Below are 27,096 nucleotides of genomic sequence, written 5' to 3' on the forward strand. Positions count from 1 at the left end.
TTTTATCATCCTCCACTCCTAATTTTGGGCATGAATGATGATCAAAGAGGCAAAAGTTAACATCTAAAGAGTGACATAGACTTTGCTAGGTAATCAACAATTCTATTAAAATTCCTATGCACATGATTAAATTTAATTTGGCTCTCCATGAAGAAGAAGGACCTAACTTGATCAACAATATTCTTAAACGGCCGCAACATGTGAATTTTAATGTGTTTATAATATTTATAACAAAAATTTGTTTTAGAATAAATAATATATAAAAAATATACATGCTTTGATTTAATTTAAAACAAAATATTTTAAGCACATAAGGTTAAGTGTATAAGTTTTTTTTATTTGTTATTACATAACTAAACAAACAATTATGTTCTGCATTTGCTGAAAGTTAGAAATGTAGTTTAGCAAAAAAGAAAATCATGTCACATAAATTTCTAGGAATTTCAAAGTAATTATTTTACTTCATGGTATTCTGTTATGATGATAGTTATTTGTCATTTTCCCTAATTTCAATTGAGTTACGAGGTGTTTCATGTAATTTCACAAAAAAAAAAGGTCCTTTTACGTTATAAAGTTGCTTCAAGGTCATTTATTGATATTCCTCCACCGCCAGTGTTTTTAATTTCTTTTTTATTTCCTTCTGCTAAAGCTTGACGCCCTAACCCTTCTTCTAAAGCAGACTTGACCCCCTTCACCCTTTCTATTCCTTATCGTCGCCTTCACATCTCCTACGTCCTTCCTCGGTCCCCCTCTCAGGTTCATTTTAGCCTGGAACAATGCTGCGTAGAAATATCCGCTTGAGGAGAGAGTATCTGTATAGAAAGAGCTTGGAAGGAAAAGAGCGATTGCTTTATGAGAAGAAACGCAAGATAAGAGAAGCACTTCAAGGTTAGCTTTTCACCTTTCTTCCTAAAAAATTTGCGTTCGTGTGATTGGGCTGTTGTTAATTGTGAATATTTTTTATTTGTTTTCTTTTGCAGAAGGAAAACCGATCCCCACTGAGCTTAGAAACGAGGAGGCGGCTCTTCGCCGAGAGATTGATCTCGAGGACGAAAATACAGCTGGTATGCTTCCTTAAATTCTACATTTACCTGTTTATCTTGGCAAACTATTGTCAGTCATGATTTGCATGATTGATAATGGCAGCAGCGGGGCTACTACCTTTTTGTTTGGGTTTATGACTACCTTGTATTCTTGTTGAAGTTAAGTCAAATAGTGTATAGATTATGATATTTGTTGATATAGAATGTGCAGTGGGAGTAGAATTTAGTTAGGGTTGTGCCCGCATTGAATTTGTTATTCCTGTGTGTGTGTGTGTGTTTTGTGTATTTTTTTTTTCTTGTTTCTTAATGCTGTTAAAGCCATAAAAGGGTCTTCTCCTCCTCATCACAAATCTGAGCCCATATGTTTAGCTCTTTTAATTTGGTAACTTCAGCTGATATTTTTTATTAAATGCTATGTTCTTCATTTCAATAATCTAAACTTGCAGGTGTACTACACCAAATCCTTTCATGTGTTAAGGAATGAAGTAATTAAAATGGGTCTCATTATAATGGGGAACTAATAGCCAAATGTCCTATGGCTTCAACCCAACTTTTAAAAATTAAATTAGTTAACAAGGACATTTATCATGTCATAAGAATTATTTACACAGCCTTTTTATGTCTAAAGGATCAGTTCTTGTTGTAATGCTCCTTATCAAAGTTTGTTCTATTGCCCTAAATTGTATATTTTAATGTGAGGTTTGACATGGCTTGTAAGTTGCTGATATTTTTCTTCTCTGTGGTCTATAATTCAGTCCCAAGAAATCATATTGATGATGAGTATGCCAATGCTACGGAAAAGGATCCAAAAATTTTGCTAACCACATCTAGAAATCCAAGCGCTCCTCTTACACAGTTTGTAAAGGTTCCATGCTTTAATTGTAATCATTTTCTTAATTATTCATTTAAAGTTAACTTTATTCAAAAATTTTATTTTTGGTGGTTGCAAACAATTTCTGAGCATTTTTTCCCGTGCTTCTTTTGTTTCCTTTTGTTTTTGTTTTTGTTTTTTTTATTTTTTGTAGGAATTGAGTATTGTCTTCCCAAATGCACAAAGAATGAATCGTGGTGGCCAGGTTGGTATCTTTCCTTTCTTAACCACTATTATATGATCAAGTGTAGCGTGAAGAGTCTCTCTCTCTCTCTCTCTGTTTTTTTTTTTTTGGGTTTGTTTAATTTTAGATATGGTGGATCATTGCTGAAAATTTTATGTGTACTAACATAGTCCTCATGCTTCTTGTCAATGAAGTATGTTAAGAGATCAATTTATGGTTTACTGTTAAGCACTGAAGGGAATGCATGACTTTACAGTATATTAGCACTTAACCCTTCTTCTTTGCCATGAATTCCCTGATCCTGTTATTTCTTATATAATTACTTTTATGATGCCTGCTTCTCTTGCCTGAGCTCCTGCATCTCTTTCAGCATTATATATTTGATTATTTGCTGCATTGACTGCCATCAAGGATCTTGGTATTAAAGATGCTTAAGCTGGCAGAAGGATGAGGAATATTTTTGACGTCTCTAACACAATTCCTCATGTGAAAGCTGTTTAATTTGAAGCATGGACTAAGAAATATGACCTGATTATGATAATGAGACATCACGTGTGGAACTCCTGAATCCTGATTTCTGGTTGACATGAGGGCTTTGATAATTGATACCTTGTTAAGCGCTGACTTGTGATGAAAGGACTACTTATGAATTTTTGACTATTTGGAGAACTATTGGATGGTCAATTTATTTGGAAAAACAGTCAGCGCAACCTATGGATAGGCATTGACATGAGCAAGTTGTATAATTTGTATATAATGCATTTGCGGTTCAATCTTGTTTTGCTGTTATCTGGTGTAAATGAAAATATTGCTCGTTCTTATATGAAGTTTGCATGTTTATCAGCTAAGGAGCCTAATGTCTAAATTGTACGTCAATATCTGACATTTTAGGTTTTTTATTTCCCTTTTATCTGATCATTGCCTGTCCAAAGATTTGTTGCCGTTGATTTATGGATGCTAAGCACTTAAAAGGCATAGCCATGAATATGACAATTTATTACTCTGGGACACCATAATCTATCTGATTCCCACTTTGCCGATGCCTTTTTTATCTTTTTTGTAGTAAAGTGTTGTTTACATACATATTTGCTCTTCTTCTCAGGTTATCTCCGAGATTATAGAAACATGCCGTTCACATGACTTCACAGATGTTGTCTTGGTTCATGAACATCGTGGTGTGCCAGATGGTTTAATTATTAGCCACCTACCATTTGGTCCAACTGCATATTTTGGATTACTCAATGTGGTGAGTGTTTGGTCTTTTGATGTTTGTTATTGATTTGAGGAAGAAATGTGGTAATTAATTGTTTTCCTATAGGTCACAAGGCATGACATTAAAGATAAGAAAGCTGTTGGCACCATACCTGAGGCCTATCCGCATTTGATTCTTGATAACTTCTCAACTAAGGTATGACATTTTCCTTGTAATACTATATTTCACTTGTAAATCTTGTGAAAATATCAGTATTCTGGGTTGTGGTCCGTTGGTTTCTTCTCTATCAGCTTTTAATAGCGGCAAGCCTTATTATACCATTGTATCTTAATGCCCGTAGTCCTACACCATGTTTTGATATCTTACTGAGTATGGAAAAGAAAAGGATCAAAATCTTAAAAGTAAATGTCATGTTAAATTAACTGATAAAGGATGATGATGTTTTAAAAATTGATTTGAACATTCTGAAAAGTTGAATGATATGCTGTATGGATGTTATAATTCAAGTTTCCACTTTATTGTTACCAAAAACAATATTTTTGTTGATAATAAAAAAGACATCCTTTTTCATGACCCTTTTGTTTTACAATTTTTTGTTCGGTATTCACTAAATATGTTTAACAATCATTATCTTCTACGAACTCAACTTTTTTAGGTTGTAAATAGGTTTTTGTTGTGTTTTTCTGTATTTTTGATTTGTGGGTTGTATTGTACGATTGTTCTGTTTTTGCTATGATTGAATTAGTGTTTGTAATAATCTTTTTTGAATATTAATAAAATTGACTCTTTCGTGTTAAGAAAAATCATTATCTTCTACAAACTCAACTTTAGTGATTGTATTGTCCATTAAACAATCAGTCACTGAACGCTGCTTATCGATGTGCAATTACTTATCATTTTTGGGATTATAAATTGGCATCATCAGCTAGGTCAAAGGACAGCAAACATTCTGAAGCATCTTTTTCCAGTGCCAAAGCCAGATACAAAGCGCATTATTACTTTTTCCAATCAGTCTGATTACATCTCGTTCAGGTTAGTTTAACATTGCTTGCTATGGATGATGATGTTTTGGCTATTATTTAATCAATACAACTCTATGATGGATCGCAATAATGATAACCGTCTGTAGCCTCATTTTGGAGGAGTGTAGATATGCTTGGAATTACCTTTATGGTGTGTTTGGATTAGTGGGAATTTGGATTTGGGCCTAATCCCTCATTTGGATATACAAAAATTTATAAATTTGGATTTGATTCTAATCCAAATCTATTTCTTATTATAGTTCTTTTATAATTTTAAATCCCTCTACATTCTATTCATTTGAAATTCTAGTCACTTCAAATATCTTGTTTATCTTTATGTTTTTACTATTGATACCGTTATATCTCTTATATCTTTTCTCATTTCTCATCGATTAAAAAATAGAGATATACTCATCATTCTCAATTTTCTATTTTCATTTTGAATTTCAATTCATCTATCCTCTTCATTTGAAATGTTTTAAATTATCCAAACAAAAGATTTTAAATACTTAGATTTTAAACGTGAGATTTGAAATGCAAGATTTTAAATTTAAAATTTAAATTCAAATCCATCAATCTAAACGCTACCTTATGTTTAAGCTGTAAATTGCATGCCCTTCTTTTGTGACTTTGTTATGGATCCGATGAGCAATCTAAACTATGCATTTGATTGACTAAGCACCTTTTTTTATCCTAGTAGAGGTATAATATCAATCAAGGACTACTAGAGAAAATTTATATTAGTCACTTATTACGAAAACTGAAGTGGATACTTGTCAATTCGGGTTGGTATTTTATTAACAAATATCTTTTCAAGTTTTAACAATTTATTTTAAATTAACAACAGTTCATTCGAGTTTTTTTTCATTCAAATTTTGATAACAACTAGTCCTTGACTGATATAAACTTTCTCCAACAATCCTTCATCGCTATTTTCCCTAATTATTAGAATGTGCATCCAGCATGTATTGGTGATTATTCCCATGCCACATGGTTTTTTAAATGAAATCTCTAACTTGTGAAATTATTAATGTCTTTAATACTTCATATGCATATATGTTTCATCAACGAATGTTACATGCAGGCATCATATATATGAAAAGCATGGAGGTCCTAAATCTGTTGAATTGAAGGAAATCGGACCTCGATTTGAGTTGCGGCTTTATCAGGTTTGAGCTCTCTCTAGGTTGTTCTGCAACTAACTTCTTAGGAAATTAAGGGCTTGTTTGGTTTTGTTCTTATTTTTTTTTTGTTTTTAAAAACTATTTTGTGAACCAATTTTTAGAAATTGTTTTTCAAAATAAAATGAAAAGTAAATCTGTTTGATTATGTTAATTTGAAAACGAGTTAAAAAATCAGCTGATAGTAGTGGTCACCAGTGGTTAATAATTGCAATTTATGAGAGTGGTTGGCCATAGTTAAAGGTAGGTTATAATAGTTAAAATGTAATGTGCTTTAAAAATGAAAATGAAAATAGATCTCAATTTTTCTTTTTTCTTTTTTCTTTTTTTGTTTCTGAAAACAAAAAATAGAACAGTTTTGAAAACAATAAATTTAAAATACTTACCCAAACATTTTTTTTAAATTTTTAAAAGCAGAAATCAAACAGCCCCTAAATCTTCTAATAGTTAGTAAAGTAAATTTTTTGGTTAACTTACGGACAACATTGCCACTTGAATGATTTCTCCACTTCAAGTTGAGCAGGTTTTTTTTTTTTTTTTTTTTTAAATTTTTAAATGATTTTATTCTTGCTTATTTTATTTCGCCAAGATATCATTTTGAATCTTTGGATCAGCCTAAATAGGGTCATAGGATTAACACTTATGCAGTTGAAAATTCATTAATTGGGAGTAGATTTCACTTACGTAATGAGAAAACTCATCAAATCATCATTTTGCGAAGTTTTACCATAATTAGTGCACATATCATTCATCTATTTGCACTTTATTGAAACTTGTATGCCCTCGAGCTGTTTTATGTCATTAGCTTCTCAACATAAATTACATGATTTGGGTATCCTCATCTATGATCCTTGCTGAAACTTGTTCCTAAGTCAGACATGCATGAGTGTGAAAGATAATAGATTTCACTGTACTCTCCATTTAGATATTTTTTGGAAAGATTCAAGTGTTCAACATCTCAAAATATGACATTTTGACAAAACTAAGGTCTCATTATTTATATTTTGCCAATACTATCCTTCTCATATTTTCTCTCTTTAATATTCTTTCACAAATGAAATATTAAATTAAAGTTATTTTTAAAAGTTTATATTTTTGTTATGAAAAAGTAATGTTGCAAGGTGTATTTAGTGAATTTTTTTGGCATGTGTGATTTTATTTATAGGTGTATCATAAATTGAGAAGAAGGGAGTACCTAGTTTTACCATGATTAGCAAGTTATTCATGTTCTTTCAAATTGTTGCAGATAAAGTTGGGAACAGTGGATCAGGATACAGCTCAAACAGAATGGGTCATTAGACCTTACATGAACACTACTAAAAAGAGGAAGTTTCTTGGCGATTGATCGATTTTGGTTTTTTTTTTTTTAATTTACTATAGCATTACAGATTTTAGTGAGGAAGAGAATGATACAAAAAAGTGACGCTAACATTTGATGTAGTTGATTATTTATAACAGAATTTACATTTTGTCGTACGTTTCTTCTATAGCATATCCTTGTAATTTTATTAACATAATGTTTTATGGTTTAAAAGTATATTGTTTAGGCATTTTAGTAACTAGCATGCGATTACATTTAAAGCGTCTTGTATTGCCAGATGTTCTTTGAATTGCCCATTCACTTCAACACCTTGGTCTCTATCTCTAGGATTACATTCTCTCTTTTAAAAAAAACTGGAGTGAGGAGAGGACTCAAAATTAGGGCTGCACAGCAAGGGTGAAGTGGGCAGAAGAAGTAATCTAAAAGTATCCTTTGCCTAATTTGTACGGTACTTCATGGATGCAAAACCTCCACTTGATCCGAACTTCACTTTCTCAGCTTCATTAGTTGATCAGATCATGAACCTCCTTGCATCCAAAGAAGAAATCGACTTGCTTCTCAGAAACAATTCGAAGTCGGATGATGAGCTATTTGGAAAAGACATAGATATGCAACGGCAACCAGAAGTTTAGATTCAACACGATAAGCCTGCTATGTCCGTGACTCGACTTGATCAACCAATGGAAATTCAAAAAAATGATGGTCATTTACCTAATGCTATTTACAATAGTTCAGCAATATCCCAAGGAACTAAAGCTCCTATCTCCTACAAAGATTCGTTGATAGGTTATAATGAATGTTATGGAATCAACAATGGAAGAGAAATCAAGTCAAAACAATGAAGCGCTTGCTAAGGAATTAAAACAGAACTGGAGACCATCGAAAAGGACAAAAAAACTTATGGATCAGCACCTAGCTCTTCAAATCTTTGATACAGGATGGAAGAAAATATGCTTACCTGAAATAAATGTTATAGTTATCAACACCTTAGGCCCAAATCTCTCGAGCCCAAGTTAGTTAAGATGTGAAAACTTGAAAATTTTGAATTAATAGAACTTATTAACAGCTATTACATTATTATAAAAATTAAGGACCAATTTGCTTATAATAAAATACTCAATAGAGGTCCTTAGATAATATTTGATCATTATATCCTTGTGCAACGCTCGTCCCCTAGTTTTAACCCAAATTCTAATATATTAGGGAATATAGCTTTGTGGGTCAGACTATCTAATATTCCAATTCAGTACTATGATAAAGAGATATTATGGAGATTGGGAAATTGTATAGGGAAACGCTGAAAGTTGACTCAAATTCCCTATCAGAATCCGACTCCAAGGACGAATAGGGAAAGACAGAAAGGGAGAAATTTGTGAGGATTAATGTTGAAGTGGATCTTCGAAAAAAAGTGGTACCTAGGCTTCTAATCAGACACGAGTTATATAATGTGGAGTATGAAAGCTTAAATTTGATCTACTTTGGATGTGGCTGCTATGGGAGTAACAAAAACTATTTCCCTCACAATCCGAAGAACAAGACCGAGGAAAGAACTCAAGATTTTACAAAAATTGTTGATCAACACAGCAACAGTAATCCACAGAACTCGAAAAAGCCAGAAGAAGAACAACGAAACCATTTGACACGAGACGCACTAGAAAATAGTGTCAGACTGCCGGAGGAGAAGTTCGGTGAGTGGATGAAGTACAAACATCCAAAGAACGCTCGATTTACGAGAAACCCAATGGATATTTAGGCTGCACATCACCATCGCGGACACGGCTTCGCCTCTAGATCTTGATTTGATGTTCTCGTCGACCTAGAACACGATTCAGATGGCGTGAATCAGAGAGAAATCCCCCCAACGTTCCACCTGAGACCTCACCTATGAAGATTGTCAGAAAGGTTTGGAAGAAAAAGGACATGATAGGAACAAAGAAAACTCGATCACAGGAGCAAGATGAGAAGACCGAAGAACTCTAAAAATATTAAAGCTGGGCCAAGCTTAGAATAGGAAGGCCCAACAAAGGTGAACCTAGACAAAAGAACTTCATCTGACCCTCAGCCCAATAACGCAACTCATAGGCCCTTAAAACGATTATATAACATGGTGAAGGTAATAACAGGGAATTGGGCCCCGGTGACTAGTCCTTAAGCGGAAAAATTACAACAAGCAGCTGTGGGAAAAATACTGAGCAAGACACGACTGAAACTTCCTTCTCCCCTAATGCAAAAGTTTGGCAACACACTAATCCTGATAAAGGTATTCATATCCAGCCAAATTCTCAAATCAATTCTTATTCTCAGCTTGATCACGGAAAAACGTCCAGACCCTGCTTTTATTATTAGCAATGTACTTGAAAGTCAATTCAAAGAGAACTCTTACATAGATATTTATAACAATTCCTCGAGTCTAGCTGATAACCAGAACGACATCATTCAAGTTAGTGATGAAGATGATATTCTTGAAGATGATCTCCTAGATGAAGAATATCATAAATCTGTCCACAATGATGATCTTGAAGACAACGAATTCAGTGATGAACAAATTGAGGATTCTCTAGAAATCCAACACTAGCCACTTCCCAGGTGTATTTCATCCTTTTATTTTATTATGGATTTAATTTGTTGGAATTGTAGAGGAGCTAGTACTAAAAATTTTCCTAAACGTATAAGAGAAATCACCAAGAATTATAACACTCATTGTTTTATTCTCCTTGAAACTAGAGCTAGTGGATCTAGAGCTAATAATATTGTTAGGAAATTAAGCTTTTCTGACTAAATTTGGGTTGACGCAGCTAGTTATGTTGGCGGTATTTAGTTATTATGAAATAATGATTTTGTTCATCTTGATTATATTTATTTTAATGTTTAGCCATTGCACTACAAGATGAATATCTTAGCCAACAATGATTCCTATATGCTCTCTTGTATTTATGGTGATCCTAACCCTCTCCACTAGGAATTACTTTGGGATTCTATTAATTCTATTGCTCATAACAATTATGCTCCTTGGCTTGTCATTGGAGATTTCAACTCTTATCTTTCTTGTGAAGACAAGAGTGGTGGAGAGAGTTTTAATTGGAGATTTATGAAAGAGTTTAGATAATGTATAAATTCTTCCAACCTTCTTGAGCTTAATTTCTATGGTGACAGATTCACTTGGGAAAAAGGTAATGTAAAAGAGAGGATTGATTGGGCTTTTTGCAACCTAGAATGGAGCTTTTTGCAACCTTCTTAAATATGGTTCTGATCACTATCCAATTAGAATTCAATTGTTTAAGGAGGTTTCTCAAGTGCATCAGACAAAACTTTTTCATTGCCTTGCTGCCTAGATGCTTGAGGAATCCTTCTCTTCTTTGGTCAAACATTCTTAGACTAATAATAACTGAAAAGAAGCTACTAAATCTGCCAATTCTGCAACTGTTTAGAACAAAGAAAAAATTGACAGTATCTCTTCCAAAAAGAAAAGAATTTTAAGGAGATTAGAAAGAATTGATAAAAATAGAAGTTACAGAGATAATTATCTCTTGAGAAAATTGAAAAATCCCTTTGGGAAGACTATAACAAAGTTCTTTTGCAAGAAGAGCTAATTTGGTTCTAAAAGTCTAGATGTAAATGACTTAAGTAGGGAGATCAAAACACAAAATTCTTCCACATGTCATCCTTCATTAAAAAGAAAAGGAACCAATTCTATCTCTAAAAGGCAAGAATGACAATTGGGTTGAGGATCAAAATACTCTTAAGAATGTGGTTACTTCCTTCTTTGAAGCTCTCTTCAAGGAAGATGTTGATATTAGACCTAAACTTTCTTTTGTTAAATGTTTTCCACCTCTATCTTCCATTCAAATTCAATCCTTGCACAGGGAAGTGATTAAAGAAGAAATGAAAAATGCAGCCTTTAATATTAGGGCTTTCAAAGCTCCAGGTTATGATGGCATTAATGTTGGCTTCACCCACTCTTATTGGAATGATCTAAAGGATAGCATTTTCAACCTGGTCAAAAGAGTCTTTAGGGAACCTAATTATATAAAGAAAATTAATGACACTTTCATCACCCCGATCCCTAAGACTAACCACTCTACCTGCATGAAAGACTTCCGGCCTATCTCTCTTTGCAATGTTAGCTATAAAATTATCACCAAAATCCTCTCTACTCATTTGCTTGCTTTTATGAATCATTTAATTGGTGAGAATCAAAGCAGCTTCATTTAAGGGTGACAAAGCAGTAACAATATCATTATTGTTCAAGAAATTATCCACTCTATGAGGAACAAAATTGGCAAAAAACGCTTTATGGCCCTTAAGATGGCCCTTGAAAAGGCTTTTGATAGATTCTCCTAGAATTTCATTGATGATACTCTCAATTCTATTGGGATAAATAGTCACTTCAAGAAATTAATTCATGTCGCTATCTCCACTACTCGTATGAGAATTTTATGGAATGGCAAACCATCTAAGGAATTCCCTCCTTCTTGTGGCATCTATCAGGAGGGCCTCTTTCTCTTTATCTATTTGTCCTTCATATTGAAAGATCAAGTCATTGCATTCTTAGTAGCATTGATAAAAATGATTGGAAGCCAATTAGACTAACACCTAATGGGCTTCCTATTTCTCACTTATTCTTTACTGATGATTTGTTACTTTTTGCAAAGTTTTTCATTTCCCAAGCATAAATCATTCAATAGTGCCTTTACTGCTTTAAAAATGTTAACATCAACAGAGCACTTCAACTCAGTGAAGAATTGGGAATTCCTTTCACTGGTAACCTTGGCAAATATCTTGAAATTTCTCTTATTCACAAGAAGATTTCTAAACTTACCTTTACGCCATTAACTGACAAGACAAATTCTTGATTAGCCAATTAGAGAAGTCGATATCTCAACACTATGGGAAAAATGGTTCTTATAAAATTGATTCTCTCAACTCTTCTTAGCTATATCATGCAAACTATGTTGCTACCTGATAATGTGCTGGCAGAATTAGATAAAACTTCTAGAAATTTCCTTTAGGATTCATCTGATGGGAATAAAAAACCTCACCTCTCTATTAGGAATGCGTTACTTCTGATAAAAAGGTTGGGGGTCTTAGTCTCAAAAAGCTCAAAAATTAAAATATTGTCTTCATCATAAAGCTTTATTGGGGTCTCATCATTAAACCAAGTTGCCTTTAGGTTTGAGTCATACGCAATAAATATAATTGTTGCAAACCTACGATTCCTATGGTTGTTAAACCAAACTCTTGCTCATATACTTGGAGTAGCATTTGTTAAATTTGGGATAAATTCATTTCTCTCATTGGTTGGAAAGTAAGAAAAGGAGATAAAATATCTTCTTGGTATGATAAATGATCTCCCTTATTTGATCTTTTTGTGTAGCATGCCTTTCACAATGCAATTTTTATTCTTCATGCTAGAGTCTCTGACTTTTGCAAGCCTATTGGTGGTTGGAATTTTGATATCCTTTGAAGATATCTCTACCCTAATGTTGTTAAACAAATTGCTTTGGTGCAACCTCCTAATAGACACGATGAAGATGATATTCTTATTTGGAAGCCCTCTAGTGATGGTAACTTCTCTATAAAATTTGCCTACAAAGCTATAAAGAATCATCAGACTTAGGATTATTCTAATATGTGGTGTAAAATTTGAAAATGGCCTACCTATGAGAAAATTAAATATTTTCTCTAGAAAGCAGCTTGAAATAGACTCCAAATCAATATCACTCTCTTGAATAGGAATAGCATTCAGCAACGCAGTTGCCCCCTTAGTTGTAACTCTCCTGACTCCTCTATTCATATTTTATGTGACTGTAAAGACACTAAGGAGGTTTGAGAAAAATTAATAAATCCTTCCAAGCATGATATTTTCTTCTCTCTTTTTGTGTAGGATTAGATAATTTGAAATACTAAAAATGAAGTAGGAAGCCTATTTACAAGAAGATTGTCCTAGTAGAAACTTTTACACATGCCGCTAGAACATTTGGAAAGCGAGATGCAAGAAAGTCTACTCTAAAGATATACTAATTTAGAAAATGACATTGCTTTCTCTAATACATACCAAATTATCAACGACATGAAAATCCAATCTAAAGTTGATCTTTTGAGCAAAACTGACACCAAACATAAAACTAGATGGAATCCACCAAGTCCTGGGTAGGCCAAACTTGACGTAGATGGTTCAGTTGACCAGAATGGTGTAGTTGCTTGTGGAGGACTTATCAAAGATGATAAGGGGAAATGGATCCAGGGGTTACTAAAAATTTTAGTTATCAATCCAGCACTACAATTGAACTTACAGAGATTTTGGAAGGTCTAAACATATGTTGGAATGCTAAGATTACTAAAGTGAATATTTGCTTTAATTCTATGGAGGCTCTTTCCCTCATTGATAGTAACATTGCTCAAAGCCACCCTCTTGCAGCAATTTTAAGAAACATCTGAAATCTCACCATGAGAGATTGGGAAATCACTTTTGAGCACATTTACAGAGAAGCCAATCGTTGTGCCAACCTCCTAACCCACAGAGCTTTGAGAGATCACTTTGATACTACCTTATTTGACAGACTGCCTGCTAACTGTAAAAGCCTTATGTCTTTCGACATGACCTCATTTTGGTTTCCTTGCGTGATTTTACTGTGGTCATGTATCCAAAAATGTATCAAAAAAAAAAAGAGTCATTCATTAGTCATAAAAGTGACAGATCAAGGAAAAATTTAGAAGTACTTTTTATTTCTTTTGTATCAATGTGCGATACAGGGGGTCTCTTAACGGATAAAATGCTAACAAATAAATCCAAAAAATCAGGAACACAGAGAAACTGCACGAAAATATCTGACCCACTAAGATGTACTTAACAAAACTTGAGACCCAAACATTGGAAACATAAACCACGCGACTTGGCCCACTAATATTTTGAATCAGTGAAACCAACAAATACTTGGCAGTGGAATTCAAAGAAAATAATATCAGTATTTATTATGAAACCAACAAAGTTAGTTGCCGAGCCTTCCCAGAATACCTTGATCATGCCAACCATTTCTGGTGTAAGAACAGTTGAGGAATGGAGAGCAGTGGCTGGAGATTTTCTCCAACGTGATGGCAAAATCAATTGGCAAGCAACTATTGTTGATTGGCCAGGTCTGGGATATTCTGATAGGCACAAGATTGATCATATTGCTGATGTCTGAAAATTTTCTGTCTGAATTCATCAATGCAACCAATAGTGCGATTAAGCGATCAGGTTATTATGAGTAGTCTTTTTGCATTTTTCCCCTCATGTCATCCTTTGCAGTTTATCAACTGCTCTTGTCGATCGAGTCTGAAAACCAAACAGTTTACCGTTAGTTGCATTTTCCAAAATTTAGGGCACATGATGCATCTCCTTAATATATTTTAATCAGCATATAATTTTTAAACATGTCAAAGCTTATCAAATTTCACGTGATATGTATAAAAATATATTATTCTCATCCTAAATTATAAAATACTTTTAGGGAGATTCGATGCAGAAAATATAAGATATTTTGACAAAAATAATATTTCATTAATGATGCTTTTTTCAAAATTACTCTTCTTATTATGTTCTCTCTTTATTATTTTTTCACAGATGGAGTGTTAAATTAAGAGACATATTTAGAAGTATATATTGTTGTTTTGAAAAAAGGTTAGAGGGCGTATTTAACAAACTTTATTGATATATGTAATTTTGTCTGAAAGTATATTGAAGAAAAGGATAAAGGTGCATTTTTAGTCTTGAAATATTTTCCGAGGAACACCTAGCACCTTAAATTATTAGTTGAAGTAATTTTTTCCTTAAAGTAATTAAAATATAGTTCTTTTGTCATTTCCATTAAATACCCTATCAATTAACCTTAGAGTTTCAGTTAATATCTCTAACGATCAACGTTGGAAATTTGATGATAAGAGCAAAAATACTTTATTTTAATTATTTTAAGGACAAAATTATTCTAACAAATAATTTAAGTTGCTAGACGCTCATAAGAGAATACTTTAGGGTAAAAATATACCTTTACCCTTCTCATTAATGATGCTTTTAAAAAATCACACTTTTCATTATATTCTCTCTTTAATATTCTTTTATAAATGGAGTATTAAATTAAGAGTATTTTTAAAAATATATATTTTTGTTTTGAAAAAAAAATTATAGGATGTATTTAACAAACTTTATCAATATATATAATTTTATCTAAAAAATATGTTATAATTTGAAACAGAAGAAATATTTCCACATCATAGACTAAAGGATCCTTTGAAAGCAAGTAATTGATTCTTTGAGGTCAACATCCTTATCCTAAAAGTTAAATGGCATTTGAAAACGGACAATGGCAAAGTCAACAACTAGGAAAGCAAGGTAAAATACTATTTGGAACTCAAAAATTTTCCCAGTACGGGAAAATACTGGCTGGAGAGATGTGGAGGAGCAAAAGAAGGTAATCCTTCATGGAATGTGGATTAGCCCTTTCGTGAAAGAGGGTGGAGCTGGCCCTAAAGTTGAAGAACATCCCTTTTGATTACGTGGAAGAAGATCTAATAACCAACAAAAGCGAGTTGCTTCTCAAGTATAATCCTTGTTCACAATGAGAAATTAAGCATAGTAAATAAAAAAAGCATGCTTTGCGTTTTTTAATTTGAACTTGATTAAAATGTTAACTCATTCTCACCTCCTCATTAAATTTAACTTCCAGAAAAAAATGACTAAAATTGTCATGTCGTGGGCCCACCAATCTGAAAGTTGAATAGTTAAAGGCAAAATATAGTGGAGTCATAAAAGAGAAAATTAATAATAAATTATAAATATTCATTTTAGTGGCTGTAATTTTTAAAGTTTTAAATTTATTTTTTAATTTTAAGAAAAACTACAAATAAGTCTCGTATAAAGAATTTATTTATAAATAAATTTTGTAAATTTAAAAAAAATATAAGTCCTTTAGAATATGAGGGTAATTGAAATTTTAAGTAAAAAGACTTTTATATACTTCCTCTGTTTAAAAATATAAGGCATTTTTAATCGAATTTTATCTCCTAATAAAATAGTTACTTACTTTCAAACTAACCATAACTTTTTATCACCTTACAATAAATATGAAATTATTATTAATAGAGATACTTTTGAAAAAAAAAAAGATAATGATTACACCTCAAAAGATTAAAAATGCCTTACATTCTTAAACATCCAACTCTTCAAAAAATACTTTATATTTTTAAACAAAGAGAGTATTTACTTGTTAAAAAAAAAATACTAGTAGATATAAGTCATATTTACCCTTCACTTATTGGGAAAACCTTACAATTTACAAGTGTAAATTCTTAATTCACAAGTCATATTTCATATTTAATATATAATAAGGTTGAATGCATATTTATCTTTCACTTACAATTCTAATTTAACAATTTACAAGTAAAATTTTTTAATTCAAGTCAGATGTTGTGTTTTATAAATAATAGATTGATGTCATATTTACCCTTCACTTAAATCTACAACTTCCTAATTTAATTACAAATCAAAATTCTTAATTTAAATCATTTTTAAGATATAATTTGATATGTTTCAATAAAGGTAGTATTGTCTTTACACTCCAACTATAAATTATACTAAAATTCCTAGAGACTCAACTATAGTTTTTAAATTTTACAAAAATTTTTTATAAATAAATTTCATATATAAAAGCTATACATAATTTTTCCAAAATTAAAATTTATTGCGTAAATCTAACTATTTCCGATTCCCCCTTTCAGAACTTTCCTGTCATCCTCCTTGAATTGAAACTTTAACTTCACATTCAATTATGACTCCACTTTCCTCTTCTGCACGCCCCCTCCGCTACCTCCGTGGAGAAGATTTAGCCCAAATTTAATATTTTTAATTTTAATTTGTTAAAATAAAAATATAAATAATTTAATAAATTTTATTATCAATTTGGACTGTCCAAAATTAATATTGTATTAACATAACCAAAATTTATATACTAAATTTACATTGTCTAGAATATATCTAGATAATTAATTTATAAAATTATAAAAAATTTTATATTAAATTAAACCATTCTAATTAAATCAGTATTATCTAAATTGGTGATCAGTAAATTAATATTATATGAATAAATTTTTTTTTAAATTTATAATAATTTTAATATTAAATCTGTACTATCTAGATGATCAATTTATAAAAATTATAAAAAAATTAATATTAGATTGACGATCGACCAAATCAGTACTGTCTAGATTAGTGATAAATAAATTTATTAATTTTTTTATCAATTTTATTTTAATAAATAAAAAATATAAGGGAAAATCAGTACAACTGGGCATTTAATCAAGAAACCTGCTTATCTTTTATATATTTCAATAGAATTTTATTATCATTTTTACTTTATTTTTTCTGGCATAAAAATTGGATTTTAAGGAGGGTCAAAGTATGCGTAATGAGTCAAAAATATTACAATTTAAAATAATCGGGAATATTAAACAATAATCTTGTAATTACAAAAAAAAATAGTTTACTCATTATATTAATAAGTTACGCTGTTCTTCTTTCATCCAATCTCTCCTGTTATAATTTTGTTTTTTTTTTGTTTTTTGTTTTTGAAGGCGAAGGGAGACGAGGGGATATTATCCTCCATTTTTGTTATCCAAACAAAAGAGAGGGAAGAGAAAAAAAAATGTGTGTATATATATATATATATATATATAAAAGATTGAGGACTACACAAAAATAATAATAATTTAGATGACAATTTGAATAGTTGAACCACAGGATCTTCATAGCAAACCTTGGGATTAAAATAAACACCAAATTTATTCAGAATACCATATCAGCTACACGGTTCTAACCCATCCAGCATCAAGTAAATGCAGGACTGGAAATATTTTATGGGCAAAACCTGCGCCAAGCTAATATATTATTTGTCGTTACTTGTTTTTGCTTCATGAGATGAAGGACAGTTCACTTAAAGGCATTTTTGGGGGGGGGGGGGGGGAATGTGACACACAAATGAGATAATTAATAGTCAACTCACGTTGATTTATTTTAATTGAAGGTAAAGAGGCAAAATTACACGTAAAGGGGCAAAATTACATATAAAGTTTTAGGCTAAGAACATCTAATAATTTAAGGTAAAAAAAAATATAGTAAAAACACATATAATGTCATCTAAGTTGGTGCAAGGATAATCAATTCGTTAAATTTTTCAAATATTGACCGTTTAATTAACACTTAAACAAACATTAACTATTTTTTTCACTGACATGGATTAAAAAGAGAGTAAAAATATTCACAATGTTATTTTTTTTATGTACAACAGTGATCAATTTGTCAAATTCTCATATGATGAAGACAAATAGAAACATTTAAATGCCTAAAAAGTGAACGATTCACTCATAAACACACAAATAAGTAAAAACAAGTGAACATACTTTAGAGATCAAATACGTGCTGTGATGGACCCCATGGCACGGATGACATGGCATTAATGACAACGAAGCTTGAACATGGTAATCATGAGCATTGTGACATGGAAGGAGCCCAAGACAAGGAGCAAGTAGCCCAATACTTTCAATCCAACGTACTTAAAGACCCATTACAACATATTAGAGGTCCAATGACAAGAGTTCGAACTAAAACCATGAAGTAAGCCTTGTTCAGTCTTGTGCAAAAAGTCTAAGAGCTTGGAGAGCATTAGGGCATTCCTCTCAAGCCCAAAGGAGAGCATCTATACGTGTATAGTATACTTAAGATTCAAATTCATGAAGAGTCAAGCCCAAGAGATGCAAACCTTAGCCCAATGCAAGGAAGATTACAAGCTAAGCCTCTTGCGTGAAGAAGTCAAGAGTGGCATGATTTTAAATCTTTTATGATCCCTTGATTGTCTCCTAAATTATTTTCTATTTAATGGTCCTTTGATTTGATTCCCTTTCTTAAGGAGCAAGATTAGTATTAGTTTCCTATTTTGAGTCTAGTTAAATATTAGAATTAATTATATTATTAATTTTTAAGTTTTGTAATCCCATAATTTTAGGATCACATCTCCTAAATTATGTGGCTGAATATTTTATCATTATTATTTCTCCTTTTTAATATTAGGAAATTAGGGTTTTAATTTTAGAAAATAGTCTTCTCTATAAGCCTATATAAATTAGGCATGCTCCCTCTTGTGAAAAAACCAAAAGTTGAATGAAATTATTCATTTTAGAGTTTATAACTCTTGTGAGCCTTAGTGCTTTGTGGTGGCATCCCGTGTGAGAAACGGACGTGATCAAGAGAGCGATCAACTCTTGTGGTGTCTTCGAAGGTTGAGGTTTCTAGAGGCAAGTGATCTAGAGGATCTTCTCCTTCATCATTATCCCATTGTTTATTTCATATCTTTCTTTATTTTCATCATAAATTTCATTCCTTTCTTTTTGTTCTTGTGTTTTTGTTGTGTTTCAGGGTTTTATCCCTAAACTAGCACAATTCTACTTACGCGTCCCCTATCAGATTGGCATCAGAGCTTTGATTGCTAGTTTTGGTTCAAATTCTTGTCCTTTCTTCTTTTTTTCATCTTGAGTTATTTCTTTTTATGATCATCTCTTATCTACCCCATCTACTTCTATCTTTTGGTTTTTCTCTTCTTCGTCTTTGTGACTTTTTCATCTTATGTGAGTTTTCATTTTATTAGCCTTTTCAAAAAAAAATACCTTGAAATTTATGCAAAAAAAGTGTTAGTGTGTTGAAAAAAAAGAGAAAAAAATCTGAAAATTCAAAAAAAGTACAAAAAAAATATTGCTATGAGTTATGACTGTAGAAAATGGTTATTCTTGAATTTCAAGTTAGCAAGAGATTGCCTAAAGAGAAAATTCAACTTGGGTGATAAGAAAGTCTTCTACGTTGATCACTTTCTTATTTGTAATTTTTGGTAGAACTTTTCAAATTCTTTACTCTCTCATTTACTATTTGTGCTACTCTCTTATTTTATTTAGTTTTCTATTTTTATCTTTGAGTATTTGACTTTTTGACTTTTATTTGTTTCTTTCTTATTTTTGTTGTCACGTGTGGTTTTTCCTTTTGCAAGCTTAATTTTATTTAAAAAGTTTGCTTTCCTATTTGTTTCAAAATTCCCAAAAAAAATGTCTTCTTTTCATCTTTTACTTGTTTTCTAATTTCCTTAATTTAAAAGATATTCACTTGGTTTTTTCTTAGTTTCTTGATTTGTGTTTGGTTTCACCATTGGATTCTATCCACAAGCTTAGTGAGTAATAAAAGGCAAGTGTGTTTTTCATTATTAAAAAAAGCCATTAATTTTTTTTTTGTGAAACACGAGTGACTTTATTTATCTTGAGAGTAAACACATGTGTTTGTGTGTGTGAGGATCCATTTTTATCTTATATGGTTTCTAGTGCTTCTATAAACATGAGTAACAAGGATGAATCCCCTAGTATTGATATGAACTCTGTTTTAGAACTTATCAAAATACAGTTGCAGCAGTTTCGCTTAGAACTTGATCATAGGTTCCACAAGGAGGATAAAGATGAGCTGAAGACTTCCTCTTCTAAAGGAAAGAAGTGTGAGACCCCTAGCGATGATGAGGAGTATGAAGAACCCCCTTCTCCTAAGGAAAAGAAATTCTCAAAGCTTGATGTTGACTTACCGGACCAAAAAGTAAAGTATCCTTCATTCAAGGATAGTAACAATCCAGAAAAATACCTTTATTGGGAAATGAAGATGGATTAAATCTTCTTGACTCTTGATTTATCTAAGTCAAGGAAGGTAAAAACTGCTTCTTTAAATTTCACTGACTATGCTATTTATTGGTGGCAAGATTTACAGTACAAAAGAAGCCAACTTGGGAAAAAGCCTATTAAAACGTGGGATAAGCTTAAAAGATACTTGAGAAAGGATTATGTCCCCAGCTACTACTACACAAAGCTAAATAGAAAATTAAGAATATTTTCTCAAGGATCTATGATAGTGGAGGAGTATGTGCACGAGTTGAATATCTTGAAGTTTCGTGCAAACATTCAAGAAAATGAACGTGAAGCAATGTCAAGAATTATGGATGGCTTGAGGCTAGAGTTGAGAGATAAGTTTGACTTGTACACTTTTGTGGACAAGGAAGAGCTCATACACAAGGCTATAAAGTTGGAGCAGAGAAATAAGAACAAATGTTCTAATTCCTCTTGGAAAGACTCCAAGATAACTTCCAAATGGAAGGATTCCAAAGCCATAGATACATCCCAGACTAAGGAAGAAATAAAGACCAAGTATGAGGGTAAAACTTCTAACCTTAAACCTTCTTATTATTCATCTAACACTTCTCCTATTAAGTGTTTTAAATGTCATAATGTGGGCCACATGGCGAGAGATCGTAGCAATAAAAGAGTTATAATCTTGAAAGATGATGGTAATTATAATAGTGTGCATGAAAGTGATAAAGATGATGCTGATAATGTTGATGATGATTCTACTTCCCATGAATCAAATGATGAGCTTGAATGCAATAATGTAGTTGACTCTATCTTGGTGGCAAGAAGAACTCTCAATATTCAACCAAAGGAGGATGTTGAACATGAGCAACGCGAGCATATTTTTCATACTAGATGTTTCATCAAAGAGAAAGTGTGTAGCATGGTAATTGATGGTGGTAGTTGCACTAACATAGCTAGCACTTTACTTGTAGATAAATTATCTCTACCTTTAATTCCACACCCTAAGCCCTATAAATTGCAATGGTTGAATGATTGTGCTAAAATTAAGGTTTCTAAGCAAATGTTGATTACTTTCTCTGTTGGGGTTTATACTTGTGATATAGCCCATATGCTTGCTGGACACTTGTTATTAGGTAGGCCTTGGCAGTTTGATAGTAAGGCTACTCATGATGGTTTTAAAAATTGTTACAAGGTGCCTTTTAAAGGCAAGACTGTTGTATTAAATCCTTTTAGGCCCATCCAAGCCTATGAAGATCAACTAAAGATTGCTCAAGATTACAAGCAAAGGAGAGATCTCCTTGATTGTGGCATAGGTGAGAGAGAAAATAAAGAGAGTATTACTTTACTTGAAAATCAATCAAAAGAGTGGTAAGAAGGTGAGAAAAGAAAAAAAATAGAATGGTGGGAGAGAAGAAAAATATTGAAAAGAAAATATTATTTTGTGGGAAAAGTGAGATTCAAGAGGCTTTGATAAGTGAGCAAGCTCTTATTGTAATTCTCAAGAATATTTATTTTTCTACTGACACTCTTGACCCTATTTTGCCTTCTAGTGTTGTCTCTTTATTGCAGGATTATGGAGATATATTCCCTAATGAGGTTCCTGATGGACTTCCTCCCTTAAAAGGAATTGAGCATAGGATAGATTTCTTGCCCGGAGCTACTATTCCAAACAAGCCTGCTTATAGGGCTAACCCTGAAGAGACTAAGGAGACCTAGCACCAAGTAGAGGAATTGATGATGAAAGGCTTTGTGCGTGAGAGCCTTAGCCCTTGTGCTGTCCTTGTTATCTTGGTGCTAAAAAAAGACGGATCTTGGAGGATGTGTGTTGATTGTAGAGCAATCAACAAAATCATTGTAAAGTATCGTTACCCTATCCCTAGACTTGATGATATGCTTGATAAGTTGCATGGTGCTTCTATCTTTTCTAAAATTGATCTTAAAAGTAGTTATCATCAAATTCATATGAAAGAGGGTGATGAATGGAAAACTGGCTTTAAAACTAAATTTGGATTATATAAATGGTTAGTTATGCCTTTTGATTTGACTAATGCTCCTAGTACTTTTATGGTATTAATGAATCATGTTTTTAGAAAGTTTATAGGCAAGTTTGTTTTGGTTTACTTTGATGATATTCTGATTTATAGTAAATCTTTGACTGATCATATGAATCATCTTAAAACTGTATTTGACACCTTGAGGGAATATAAGCTATATGCTAATTTCCAAAGGTGTTTCTTTTGCATGGACTCTATTATCTTTTTAGAATTTGTTATTAGATCATAGGGAATTCATGTGGATGAAGAGAAAGTTAAGGCTATTCGTGAATGGCCAACCTCTAAGAATGCAAGTGAAGTGAGAAGCTTCCATGACTTAGCAAGCTTCTATAGGAGATTTGTTAGGGATTTTTCTAGCATTGCTGCCCCTCTTAATGAACTTGTTAAGAAGAATGTGACCTTCAAATGGGGTGAGACACAAGAAAGGGCTTTCCAAACCCTAAAGGATAAATTGACTAATTTCCCTTTACTTGTTTTGCCTAATTTCTCTAAAGCATTTGAAATTCAATGTGATGCTTCTGATATTGGTATAAGTGCTGTTTGAATGTAGGATTCTAAGCCCATAGCTTACTTCAGTGAAAAGATTCATGGTATAGCTTTGAATTATTCTGCCTATGACAAAAAGCTTTATGCTCTAAAGAGAGCCTTAGAAACTTGGCAACATTATTTGTAGCCCAAGAAATTCATCATTCATTTTGATCATGAAAGTTTGAAGTTTCTCAAGTCTCAAGGTAAGTTGAACAAGATACATGCTCGCTTGATGGAATTTATTGAGACCTTTCCTTATGTGATTAAGCATAAGCAAGGTAAAGAAAATATCATTGTTGATGTCCTATCTCGAAGGTATATATTACTTTCCTATTTGCATGCTCAATTACTTGGCTTTGAGATTCTAAAAGATCTTTATAAAACTGATTCTGATTTTGAAAATATTTGGAAATCTTGTGAAAATCATAGATCTGGTGATTTCTTTAGATTTGATGGATTTCTTTTTAAGAAAAACAAATTATGCATTCCTATTTGTTCTTTGTGTGAGTTGCTTACTTAGGAAGTGCATGGTGGTGGTTTGATGGGACACTTTTGGTGTAGAGAAAACTTTGGCTATTTTGTCTGATCATTTCTTGTAGCCTCACATGCAAAAAGATGTCATATATGTTTATGATAAATGCATTAAACATAGATAGGCAAAATCTAAGGTCCAACCTTATGGACTTTACTCTCTTTTACCTATCCCCTCTCACCCTTGGGAACATATCTCTATGGATTTTGTAATTAGATTGCCTAAATCTTCTACAGGCAAAGATTTCATATTTGTTGTTGTTGACATATTCTCTAAAATGGCACACTTTATTACTTATGTTAAGACTAATGATGCTGTTAATATTGACTGACTTATTCTTTAAAGAGATTGTTCGTTTATATGGTTTACCTAAGACTATTGTGAGTGATAGGGATGTGAAGTTTTTTAGTCACTTTCGGCGTACCCTATGGCATAAATTAGGGACTAAGTTACTTTTTTTCACTACTGCCCATCCATAAATTAATGGTCAAACTGAGGTAGTTAATAGAACTATGACTACACTATTAAGAGCAATAATTTAGAAGAATTTGAAGAATTGGGTAAATTGTTTACCTCATATTGAATTTGCTTACAACAGGGCTGTTTGTTCTTCTACTTCTTATTCTCCATTTGAAATTGTTTATGGTTTCAATCCATTATCTCCTATTAATATTTTACCTTTGCCTTTTTTTTGAGCATGCTAACACTGATAGCAAGAAAAAAGCTGAGTTTGTGCAGGACTTACATGCTAAGGTTAAAGCAAACATAGAGCAAAAGAATGATCAATATGCCAAGCAAGTTAATAAGGGCAGGAGACATGTGATCTTTGAGCCCGAAGATTGGGTTTGGTTACATTTAAGGAAAGAGAGATTTCCTAATCAAAGGAAGTCCAAACTTCAAGCTCGAGGAGATAGACCTTTTTAAGTTTTAGAAAGAATTAATGATAATGCTTACAAAGATTAATTTGCCTAGCTCTTACGGCAATTTTAGTGCCACATTTAATGTTTCTGATTTATCTTTATATAAATCTGCAGATTCAAGGATGAATCCTTTCCAACTGGGAGAGAATGATGGACCCCATGGCACGGATGACATGGCATTAATGGCAACGAAACTTGAGTATGGTGACATGAAAGGAGCCCAAGACAAGGAGCAAGGAGCCCAATACTTCTAATCCAACATACCTAAAGACCCATTACAACATATTGGAAGTTCAATGACAAGAGCCCAAACTAAAACCATGAAACAAGCCTTGTTCAATCTTGTGTAAGAAGTCCAAGAGCTTGGAGAGCATTAGGGCACTCCTCTCAAGCCCAAAGGAGAGCATCTATACGTGTATAATGTGCTTAAGATCCAAATTCATGAAAAGTTAAGCCCAAGAGATGCAAACATTTACCCAATGCAAGGAAGACTACAAGCTGAGCCTCTTGCGTGAAGAAGCCAAGGGTGGCGTAATTTTAAATCTTTTATGATCCCTTGATTGTCTCCTAAATTATTTCCTATTTTAATGGTCCTTTGATTTGACTCCCTTTCTTAAGGAGCAAGATTAGTCTTAGTTTCCTATTTTGAGTCTAGTCAAATATTAGAATTAATTACATTATTAATTTTAATTTTTGTAATCCCATAATTTTAGAATCATATCTCCTAAATTATGTGGCTGAATATTTTATCATTATTATTTCTCCTTTTTAGTATTAGGAAATTAGGGTTTTAATTTTAGAAAATAGTCTTCTCTATAAGCCTATATAAATTAGGCATGCTCCCTCTTATAAAAAAAACAGAAGTTGAATGAAATTATTCATTTTAGAGTTTATAACTCTTGTGAGCCTTAGTGCTTTATAGTGCCATCCCATGTGAAAAACAGACGTGATCAAGAACGTGATCAACTCTTGTTGTGTCTTTGAGGGTTGAGGTTTCTAGAGGCAGGTGCTCTAGAGGATCTTCTCCTTAATCATTATCCCATTGTTTATTTCATATCTTTCTTTATTTTCGTCATAAATTTCATCTCTTTCTTTTTATTCTTATGTTTTTGTTGTGTTTCAGGGTTCTGTTCCTAAACTAGCACGATTCTACTTTCACGTCCTCTATCATGTTATTTTTTCATCTTTTGAATCAAGGTCCTCTGGTTGGGTGGAGCAGCCATGGCTTTTGTATGTGGACAAGTATGTGTGTGTGTGTATACATATGCAAATACATATATAAGTAGAACTGCAAGCTTATGTTTGGTGATGTCATGTGTCCTTCATGTTTGCATATTTTATGGTTTATTTGAAAACAAAAAACTACCTCACTCCTACATATTTCAGTTATGCCATATGTCCTTTATATTAAATTGCATTGTTTATTCTAAAGATTTTTGTGGACTGATTTAATTTTTTTTATTTTTTTGTTTATATTTTATTTTAATATATATTTAATGCTCAACAATAATCTAATTATTGTGGATTGATGAAAGAATTTTGTATTCATATCACTGGCTTTGAGCTAGTGTTTTAAGTATTATCTTAATAGTATGTTTAAAGGTTTATATTTCTAAGTTATTTTTTAAGTTAAATCCAAGACTTTAATACAAGCTCTCGAAGTTGATTTTTAAAAAGTGATTCTAAGAGAATAAAAATTAAATAAGCTTATAAAGCTAAGTTTTCTCTTGAATCTTATTCTCTGGAAGGTTTTGTATTTGATTGAATAATTATCTCCAAAAGCAACAAACCTTCTCTCAAATTTTGTTATCATCAAAACATCATGTATCCAACATGGATTTATGCCTCTAACAACTATTCTAATAACTGCCAAAAATCCATATTTTTAAGTGAGAGCTCTGCCGTGAGAGTAGTAGCAGAGCCAGGGGTGTAAGAGAATATAATTTAAAAATTACTAATTTTTTGAAGATAATGATTTAATAATTAAAAACAATAATTACATTATGACTAAAATTATAATAACATAAGTAGATTGATCATTATTTTTATTTTTAAAACATTATATGGAATAAAATAATATGATGTTTCATGTAAATATGCTCTTCATCATATCTTATCCAATTATTAAAATGTTATATATTTTATGTAAATTACCAATGCTCTTTCTTCATTGAATAAATTGTTCAGTTAAGCCCAAATATTTTTTATTAATCCAGAGGTGAAAAAAATTCAAAAGTAAGGGATACAAAGTTGTAAATTTTACATACCTTACTTATAATTTTTACTAAAATGAGAGCTCTGCCTGTGAGGGTGTGAGCTCACAAAACCAACTTGCATTGCATGCTTTTTTTTTTTTCCCCTTAATCTATTTAATAGTAAGAGTTCAAGTTATGATTGTTTTTTTTTTTTTGCAACTCTCCATTCTTACCACATATATATAGCTAAATATTGCGCAAAGAGAGAGGCAAAGACAAAAAGGAAAAAGAAAAAGGAAAAAATGGATTTCCCACATCTCTGTGTATTGAACTG

At 32.1% G+C, this 27,096-nt stretch overlaps 1 protein-coding gene across 1 annotated transcript; it reads left to right on the top strand.

Annotated features, from left to right (window-relative positions):
- Positions 1–635: 635 nt before the first annotated feature.
- Positions 636–7,141, top strand: LOC129318853 (uncharacterized). Its single transcript, XM_054963829.1, has 9 exons — positions 636–888; positions 981–1,064; positions 1,799–1,908; positions 2,069–2,119; positions 3,201–3,344; positions 3,417–3,506; positions 4,237–4,343; positions 5,418–5,502; positions 6,761–7,141. Exons 1-9 carry the CDS (start codon positions 777–779, stop codon positions 6,857–6,859), a joined length of 882 nt encoding a protein of 293 aa, XP_054819804.1. The 5' UTR covers positions 636–776; the 3' UTR covers positions 6,860–7,141.
- The last annotated feature ends 19,955 nt before the right edge of the window (positions 7,142–27,096 follow it).

This window comes from Prosopis cineraria, unplaced genomic scaffold (assembly GCF_029017545.1).
Source record: "Prosopis cineraria cultivar Desert tree isolate PC_DT_omini unplaced genomic scaffold, ASM2901754v1 PC8, whole genome shotgun sequence".
In the NCBI taxonomy this organism is placed as follows: Eukaryota; Viridiplantae; Streptophyta; class Magnoliopsida; order Fabales; family Fabaceae; genus Prosopis; species Prosopis cineraria.